This window comes from Lacerta agilis, chromosome 1 (assembly GCF_009819535.1).
Source record: "Lacerta agilis isolate rLacAgi1 chromosome 1, rLacAgi1.pri, whole genome shotgun sequence".
In the NCBI taxonomy this organism is placed as follows: Eukaryota; Metazoa; Chordata; class Lepidosauria; order Squamata; family Lacertidae; genus Lacerta; species Lacerta agilis.
Genome location: NC_046312.1, coordinates 72292330 through 72301914, shown reverse-complemented (window position 1 = coordinate 72301914; position 9585 = coordinate 72292330). Strand labels below are relative to the sequence as shown.

Sequence of the window (9585 nt, the reverse complement as noted above, 5' to 3'; positions counted from 1 at the left end):
TCAATAAAACAGTGCAGATGGTTCGAGTAAGGGAGCCAGTCCACACAGCTCAGAGGACTGGAGCATGTAAGACGAGTATAATAAAGGAGCAATGGAACAAGATAACCAATTCAGAGAGGAACATAGGAAAGAAAGTGAGCGAGGGCTAAATTCTCATTAAACAGTTGGGTGGAAATCAACCCACATTGATCATGCCTGGTATTATGTATGCAACCTGGAATAACTAAGTGAGGCACAACTACTTCTCAATCTTTCTGTATAAATCCTTTGCTAGTCATGAATGGCGCTGGATTGAAGGTGCTCCAGAACAGCCCTTCCTAAAATGGCAGGCCAGTACAGGAAGATCTTGAACTGCAAACCGCAATGAGGAAGACCATTTCTGGAATCTCAGTTTGGGATAGCAGAATGCTTTCCCCTCCACCCCTCTTGCTTCATCTCCATCCATACTTCTTTCTCTTCATCCCTTCTCAAACAGAATATACTAGGCCGTTTATGAGGAAGTGTTTTTTGGCCCCTTAGTTGATGCACCACTTAGTACTTTCTGAATTAATTCCAGAGGTTCTTGGAGGAAGCAATCCAGACTAGATGGAACTATGTCAGAATGTAGTTTATCAGCAGAGTGAAGGAGCTGTCCATTAACAATCTAGGTTGGACACTTGCACAGTGCCTAAGAAGAAGAAATGCAACACAAAAAAGAGAACAAAAGAGGACATTTGTCTGCATTAAATTGGCATGTGCTAACCCACACACAAATATGCAAGTGTAGAAGCATCTTCTGCCTTTTAACTAGAAGTACCTCTCACATGTCACCACAGTGGGAAATAATGTGCTCAGGTGACTTGTGTGCCGGTTCAGTCTGCTGTCTGGTGCTTTTCATGGGCAACTTTTTACAACTCTTTATCTTTTAAACTGGACTTGGACCTGACAGCCTTTCAAATAGAGGACACATTCAGAGAGAGGCCTGCCTTCTGAAAGCCCTTCAAATTAGAGGATCATCCTCTGTAAAGCAAGACACATGACCATCCTCAAACAATTTGGCCCATACTGCCTGACTTCCAAATTCCAGTCAGTAGCCAAGAGAGGCAGGTTTCTTTTTGGGGGGGCGGTTTCCACTCTGTTAGGGTCCACTGTCAGCTGAAAAGCATGAAATATAGTTTTCTATGTGGCCATTTGCCAATTCTTGCCCTCCCCAAGGGGCTCTGCATGTGGCTTTTTGCTCCTTATAGCAATAAAAGAAAGAGACCAGCTTGATCGCTATCAAAGCAGTCCGTGTTGCTATGCTGTCGGAAGTGGACAAACCTTATCAACACTGCATGTGCTGAACTAGAAGAAGAAAAAGACTTTGGACCCATGTTCTAGCCTCTAAAAACTGGCTTGAGTGCTAAGGCTAGATATTTTCTCTTCCACCCCATTTCAGGAGTCAGTGGTGGGAGATAGCGAGAAAGAAATTTTGCCATGGGTAAGGTGGGGAGATAAGGAGAGTAAAAGTCAGCCAGACTTGCAGTTGAATTTATTCCAAATGATAGTGTACAAAAGCAGAGAGAGAAAATTGTATAACTATAACCATGTTAACAGAAAAAGTCAAACGGTCACATTTAAATATTTTTTGGTATGAATGGCTAATTACTGGCCCTAAGAGATAGAAACATTTCATTGTTTATAGCAATAGTGAGTAAAACCTGTGCCGTTGGCAGAAAAAAGTCTTTGAGCCATAATCACAAATGGCCTGTCATGTGCCAGGGCTGAGGACTGATTTCCTCCTGCCCTAAATGGTGCCATTGGTTAAGCCAGGAATGACAAGATGGCAGTGACCAATTTTAACAGGGGGTGGGGTGTCTGTGTGCAATTTGTATTTTGGAGGGAGAAGACATTGCCATATTACCCACCTGTTGTGTCCCTCAGGATCTCTCCAGCTGGCTGAGATTAAGAAAATGGCTGCAATTCTGGAGCCAAATAAGACCACCATCGTGTGTGTGTGTGTGTGTGTGTGTGTGTCTTTTTTCACAGTGAGGGGTATCAACTGTTTCAGCTTACCTTCTCCAGACAGAGTGGAGTCAGTGACAACCACAGATACAGACAAAAATGTCAGGGTGACAGGCAAACAGCTTGCCTCTCCGCTTGGAGAGTATTTGTGTGCATATGTTTGAAAAGGTGAAATATTATCACTGGAATTCTCTTCTTGTTTTTAGCAGATCCATGGACCACCAGAGAGGCAGGCTTTGTTCAGAGAAACAAAACTGCAACATGGGGATGCTCAGGCATGTGTGGTTAATGGATATCAGAATTTCTCAACATTTAGATCTGCCTCCGCCCCACCAAAAGGGGGAAAAAATGCTTGGAAGAGAAACTGGCTCACATTTTGCACCCTTTCCCTTTGTGTACACAGATTGACACACAAACACACACACAACCACGTCCCTCTTTTTTTTCTTTGAAAAAAGGGTGTTTTGTGATGTGTCTCAGTTTTCTGAAACAAACTCATGGACTGTTACTGCTGCATCTCCTCCCTCCCCCTCCTTTCCTCTTCCTGTCAGCCACTCCATTTTAGAAAGCAGGGGTGTGCTTTTGTTGTTTCTAATATAATATTGAACCTTTATCGTTTTGTTCTCTAAATCAAAGCAGCAATGTGAATGACAGGCGTGCTCAGGGAGCTATTTAGTGCCCCCGAGAATGTTATTAAAATGCAGCTGCCCCACATATCCTTCTAGGATCATGATGCCAACTTTAAAATGCCGCTCTCCTAGCATTAATAATGTACTCATCCCTGTGGTATCTGAATGCTTTAAATATGCTGGGAATGTAACCCAAAGTGCCTGACAGCTGCTGGTATTGTCTTTCTCCGCAATTCTAATTACTTGCAAGCATGCAGATTAGCCACATGTATGTGAATCGGCTGTCACAGAGAAGGCTACCTCAGGCTTTGAAGCTGAATGCCAGGTACGCTTGGTGTAAATATACAAACGGGTGTTAAATAGCAACTGTACATCCTGGTTCCAGTTAACATTACACCTAGGAGTTAGCTGTCCTGGACAATGATTTCTTCAAATCAGGAATACAGGATTTATTTTACTTTGCATTTTTCTGCCTTAGAGACCTATTAAGCCATGGATTGTTCAGGACCAGTTCACAGAGCAACTTGTGGGCAAGGCTTCATGTGGAAAGAAGCTTCCAGGTGAACTGTAGCAGCTGTCTGTTTTGACAGCCACTACAGGCACCAATAGAATGCCTCCTTGCAGCCTCTTTGCCACCTACCAACTCATCTATCCACCCTTCAGCAGCACCATGTTTCTTATTTTTCAGCAAGTGTGAATGAGGGCATCACAACGAAAGCAGTGAAGAACATGTATTTTCCAAAATATAATGAACATTTTCCAAAATCCCAGGGCATTAATGTGGGAAAGAGAACCCTCCCTGAGTACCCATATATACTTGAGTATAAGCCGACCCGAATATAAGCCGAGGCACCTAATTTTCCTACAAAAACCTGGGAAAGCTTATTGACTTGAGTATAAGCCGGTTCACCTTTGCCGCTGTGGAGGAGGAAGAGGAGGAGGAACAAGCAGCCCGAAAGCAGCCCTTCAGGCCGCTCCTTCCTCTTCCTCATTTGCTGCTGTGGAGCTCACCCCATCGCGGGGATTCGAACTGCCATTCTTCTGATCGGCAAGCCCTAGGGCTCTGTGGTTTAACCCACAGCGCAATGTTCCCTTGTGTTATACAGAGAAGGCTGGGATCCTGTCCTGTTTAAGCAGGAGCCAGGGAAAGTGACCACCTGTGGGGTTTTAATACTTCCTTAACTGATAGGCTTTCTGCCTTCTGGGGTCTAAAGTTTGCATTTATGTGAGCAGTTCAGGAATGGAACCAGCTGCCTGGGGAGAGTCAAGAGCCGCCATTATTGTACGCTTCTTAAGGAATGGTTGACTGGGGTGAGTGGGCGACGGCGGCACGAGTGGAGTGAAAGGGCTTCTTTCTCGCCGCCCCCACCACCTGCCTCACCACCTGCCTATAAGCCGAGGGCAGCTTTTTCAGCTCAAAAATGTGCTGAAAAACTAGGCTTATACTCAAGTATATAAGTATTTTGCTCCTCTTTTCATGTAAAGGGCTACATGAGCACCCAAGGAGAGTCCATGCCATACAGTTAAAGGACATAGCTTCCTCCAAAGAATCCCAGGAACTGTAGTTTATTAAAGGCACTGGGAATTGTAAACTACAGTTCCCAGGATTCCTTGAGGGAAACCATATGCTTTATATTTGCTCCAAGTGTACCGTGTGGGTGTGATAGAAATATTCATTATGGAATGTACTGATGAGAAATGGAGGGTAATTGTAATTATAAAAATTTGTAAGGAGAGAGGGGAAGTTATTTACTTTCTCTAAAGAAAAGGCAACAAATTAAAAAGCACTCCCATTTTTTTAAAAAAAAAAAAAATCTTAATGCCATGGGGAGGTGGTAAAAGCCAACAGGCTCTGTCCAATAGTAAATGTACAAAACCACAGTGGTGGTGATGGGTGCTGAGATCCCAGCAACTGTCATTCATTTTAGAAGTAAAATATATGCATGCTCTACAACTATGGCAACCCAATTAGTTTTTAAGTAAAATCTCAAAAATCCACATTAGGGCAATATCTTTATTAGGCAATGAAAAAAATTCAAAATCAGTGTGCAGAAAAATAAGTGTTTTGGAGAAGGCCAAACGTCGCTTTCAGTTGGTCTAATAAACATATTCCTCTAAAGTGAATTTTGGAACTTCCAGAGAGATAGTTGTTTTATCCAATGATATCCCTCAAGTAATAGCAAACAGAAAATGAGCATAAAGTGGGCAATGCACAGACAAAAATGTTCAAATTGTATGTGGGCTAATTGTTATGGCTAATTGTCCCTTCCACCAATAACAAGGAATCTCTAAATTGCAGAGCAATGAGGTTTTTGTTTACAGAAATGGAAGACATTGCTACTTCCTCTGTGTTCAGCTACATACAATGATTCCATATTTGAACATGTTGCATGTAGCTCTCAGAAGTGCTTACGGTGTGCTCATGCCCACAAAATGCTAACAAGCAGTAGAACAGCATCTAGAGTATGCCTTGGCTAATAGCACATCTGCCTTAAATTAAAGCCATTTGGTTTCAGATTCTGAATTCACTCTTCAATACAGGACCTGTACATTTTGGTGTGGGGTTATGTTGGCAAAGCTTTGAAGTTCACCACTATAAATGAAAAGAGGTACAGAACTCATGGACATCCAGAGGGTAGGAGGATTCAGGACAGATAAAAGGAAGCTCTTCATGCAGAGCAAGGCTGAACTATGGAATTCACTCCTATAGGAGGCAGTGATGGCCACCAACTTGGATGCCTTAAAAAAATGGACACATTCCTAGCGGATAAGGCTATCAATGGCTACTAGCCATGATGACCACTAGCTTCTTCTTTTTGAGGTTTCTCCATTCATTTGAATGAAAGTGTCTATAATCTTCAGAAGGGTTCCTTTAAGCAGGCGAATCAGGTTCCTTCACTGAAATGAATGGGGATACTCTTGCAGGCAGGGGACCGCCATAAGCACATTGGAAGTCCTATAGCAGTAGACAAGCCAGAGACTGAAGCAATGATATTCTTCTAAACTTTAGAATCCAGGGGTTTCTAAATGTTCTGAAGATGCTTTGCCTGGCTGGAATGTGTCCTCTTCCTTGCATGGATGGAGAGAGATGTGTTGGGGTGCTGATGTAGAAAGCTCTTACTTTTGCATGAACAGCATGTTGTATGGGTAGAATGTTGCCTACTGTCCTTGGAAGATTATCTAAGAAGAAACGCAGCTCTTGAGCTGATAAAAGTTCCCCACTCTCATTATAGATAATCAAAACAGATGCTGCTTAAGTAGATTCACGGGATTTTTATTCAGTTACTTCAAAGGTGCAATAGCAAAGTGCTTTTCTCTCCTCCCCCCCCCCCCGCCCACCCACCATGCACAGCCAGGTCTTCCTCCGTTAGTTGCAGTAGCTCTCTAGATCATAGATGGAGCAGGAGTTTTGACAACATTGCTGCACAATTCCTCTCTTCACCTTCTCAAAGTCCTGTGGTTGGAATGGCAGCGCTTCCACTTCGTTCTGTAAAGGCCCATTCACTGTTGGATGGAGAGAATACTCAGATTGATGCATCTTTGAAATGTACTCTATGTGTGCATATGTCCACCAGAAAGTTTGCATTCCTATCTTGCTTCAGCCATTAAAACAGCTTTCTTGTAAAGTGGAGCGAACATGTGCACCCAGAAGTGTTTCGTTTCATTTAACCAATCACTCAGCTTGAAGAGGCAAGATAAAAAGGGGGCTTTCCCATTCTCCCATGTGATCCACTGCAGTATATACTTTCGGAACACTTCTGGTTCATGTCTAACTCATCTCTGCAATGGCTGTCCTGGACTGTTGCTGTAGTTGAGCCAGTTAACTAAAAACAAATGGCATATTCTATATCACAGTTGGAACGTTATTCTCCACATTGTGAGTCTTTTTAATGAAGTGAACCATCAGCAAATTCCCACATAGAAGAAGCAGTGAGAAACTGATGGGATGCATTCTACTCTGACCACCTTTCAACATCTGGGCAGACATATCCCTCAGAAGAGCCCCCCCCAATGTGTGCTATAGCAGGTCTTTCTCCATTGCTAAGCTGCCATTGTGTCCCCCTCTACTTCAAGGCTGGGGAACCTTTGCTCCTCCAGATGTTGCTGAACTGCAACTCCCAGAAGCCCAAGCAAGCATGGTCAATGGCCAAGGACAATGGGAGTTGTGGTTCAGCAACTTCTGGTGGGCCAAAGGCTCTCCACACCTGCCTTATTTCAATATACGTATAACAGCCTTGCTTCCTCAGTTAAGTTGGGGGAAAACCACTTAATACATAATATATAATACAAGACAGAATGTATCTACTGTACTATGCAATAAAAAGAATCAAAGTATTGATTGAAAAGTCGTTGTCCCCATGTGGAGGCTAGTAAAATAAAAAATGCTTCAGGGGGTAAGTGATAGATGCAGCAATCATTGCATTCAAAAGCTCTTTTCCACATATTTTGGCTTGGTCACCTTCAGCATTCCTAGAAGAACTAGGAAAACATTTAACATGTGAGGATGAGGGTTGAAGGCTAAAGAAAAGCAAATTGAACATCTTTTTCAAACACAGAAAAGAGTTAACTATGCAACCAAAATTAAATGTGGCTTCAGAGACAGAACTGTGGAAAAAAACAAGTTCTTTGAATATTGAGGCCAGTGTACATATCACAAACAATTGAAACCAATTACTTATTTAGATTTGAGAAGCCAAATATGTAACCGGTTCCTGATTAATCAATTGATCAGAACACTGTCCTCACATTTCCCTTACATTTCTAATTATAAATGGTAGAGCTTTTAAATTGAACATTGAACATTCAGAGAGAGAAGATTCCTGGAATACAGGGTATACCGTGAGTTCTGTTCACTTCTCTTCCCCCTCCCCTGGACCAGCCCCCACCAACAACACAGAAAGAAACACACAACACTTTACTTTCCCAAAGGAACTGAGCAAACGTGAGATCCAGGAAAATTAATCTGACCTTAGAAAGAATAGAGAGCTGAAAAAGGAAGTGGGAAAGAGTGCCAGCTCTTCCAACTTCCTCCTTCATCTCTATGTACTTTACACGAGAGGATAAGGTTACCGCGCTCACCACCTCATGACCAAGGGAGCAGTGATGGAGCAGTAGGTTTGGAGACTTCATGGGCACCAAGGGAAGACCCGAAGGGCTCTTTTCAAACCTTGAACCCCTTACATTAATTCTTTAAAGTGCTGATGGGTTCACCATTATGTTGGAACTGCTTGCCTGGGAACATCAACCATGACATAAATATTGGTGTATGCTGCCCAGCCCACAACACAATATTCTCTGCATCTAGAGTTGTGCCTTAGTGTTTAGCCACACTTCCTGTTGTCCCACTGCTTTCCCCTGGGGGAAACCACTCTTTAGCATTCAGTTGAAGCAAACGACAATTCAGGTTTCTCCAGGTTGATGTTTGTTCCAATTGAGCACTAAAGATCAGGTTTTCCCTGGGGGGAGGAGTGGAGCAAAGGGGAAACTACTTGGATCCATGCTTTCTAGGCACAGGACAAGCGGAAGTGTGGATGAGCCATTCATGAAGAAACTATAGTATAAAACACTTTGATGCTTTTTAGGAAGTTGGAAAAGTTACCTAGGGGCTGTTCAACATTCCGCCGTGTTTTGGGGGAATAGTAGAAACCCCGTTCTCCACATACAAGGTAGAGTGCTTCCACTAGATGGGAGCCACATAGGTGCTGATTGGGAACAGCATAACTAGTAGTAGGAGCTGAAACAGCAAGCAGCGCTAGGAGAGGCAGAGATCTGATCCAGAGAGTCATGCTGGTGAAAGGGAGACCTTGGAAAAAGAGAGGGGTAGGAATAGAGAGGAGAGAAATAAGTCGCTAGTAGATTAAAAAGGAGCTTCAGAATTATGGCAAATGTAGACATTACACATGGCAAACAAACTCTAAATGGTAATACAAATGTTAATAGTATATATATCATAAAATTCTGAAGCTTAAAAATCCTTTCCTCAATATGTACCCACTTCACTGCTGTGAAACAGGCAATTTTAAAAGTGCTACATAATGCTGGTTCCACACTAAAAGAGAAATTGATCTGTTAGTGTGGCAGCACCTATTCTGGAAGTCCTTACACATTAATATTAGACAGATGTCTTCAATTTACTGTTTTCAATGCCTGCTAAAAAACCTTGTTTAGGTAAGCCTACCCAGGCATGTAATTATATTTGGTTGTGTGTGTGTTTTAAGAAAGCAAAATGGTTGAATTTATCTGTGGTAATTTTATTATGTCTACTGTTTTTAAAGTCTGCGAGTCAAACGTTTTGGCTCCCGAACACCGCAAACTCAGAAGTGAGTGTTCCGGTTTGTGAACGTTCTTTGGAACCCGAACATCCGAGCTTCAATCGGAAGCCGCGCCTTGGTTTCTGAACGTTTTAGAAATCGAACGGACTTCTGGAACAGATCCTGTTCAACTTCTGAGGTACGACTCTATAAACCAATTTTTTATTGAGTGGCAAACTTTTGCTAAATAAAAATAATTAAAACTTAAAATGACTCTAAATCTTTTTTCTTTTTTTTAATGAAGTTGATCTTCACTATCCTCCTCTTTACAAAAAGTTTTTGCTGAAGTGGTAAAATACTAATGGCAATAGGATTCTGATTTTACCTAAAACATTGAGGCCATTTAGTATATATTTTTGTGCACTTAAATACATTTTACATGTATACCTAAACATGTGGCAGGGCACACTTGACAAAGCACACATCTCCAGATGTATGCATGGTAGGGGGCTGAGACTGGCATAGCCCATAAGAGAAATAAGAAGAGCCTTCTGGATCAGGACTATGCACCCCCCCCCTTTAAAAATCTCAACACACATCCGTTCACACTAGTTTACACTGAATTGCATTTGCCATTTTATGGCCCATTCAAGTTAGCTTGGAGAGATCCTTTTGGAGCTCTTCACCATTCTCATGGTACCTTTCCTGATCTATTGTGTACA

At 42.3% G+C, this 9585-nt stretch overlaps 1 protein-coding gene across 1 annotated transcript; it reads right to left on the bottom strand.

The window, feature by feature from the left end:
• Positions 1-5945: 5945 nt before the first annotated feature.
• On the bottom strand, positions 5946-8421 carry LOC117060862 (insulin-like). Its single transcript, XM_033173440.1, has 2 exons — positions 8212-8421; positions 5946-6116 (listed from the first exon to the last, which is right to left on the bottom strand). The coding sequence occupies exons 1-2, from the start codon at positions 8396-8398 to the stop codon at positions 5980-5982; spliced, it is 324 nt and encodes a 107-aa protein (XP_033029331.1). The 5' UTR covers positions 8399-8421; the 3' UTR covers positions 5946-5979.
• Positions 8422-9585: the final 1164 nt, after the last annotated feature.

What these genes read in the sequence shown, in the direction of transcription:
- LOC117060862 (XM_033173440.1), bottom strand. Translation starts at nt 8,398, where the DNA reads ATGACTCTCTGGATCAGATCTCTGCCTCTCCTAGCGCTGCTTGCTGTT. An exon ending in GAATGTTGAACAGCCCCTAG is followed by an intron (nt 6,117 to 8,211) that starts GTAACTTTTCCA and finishes TCCATCCAACAG; the next exon opens with TGAATGGGCCTTTACAGAAC.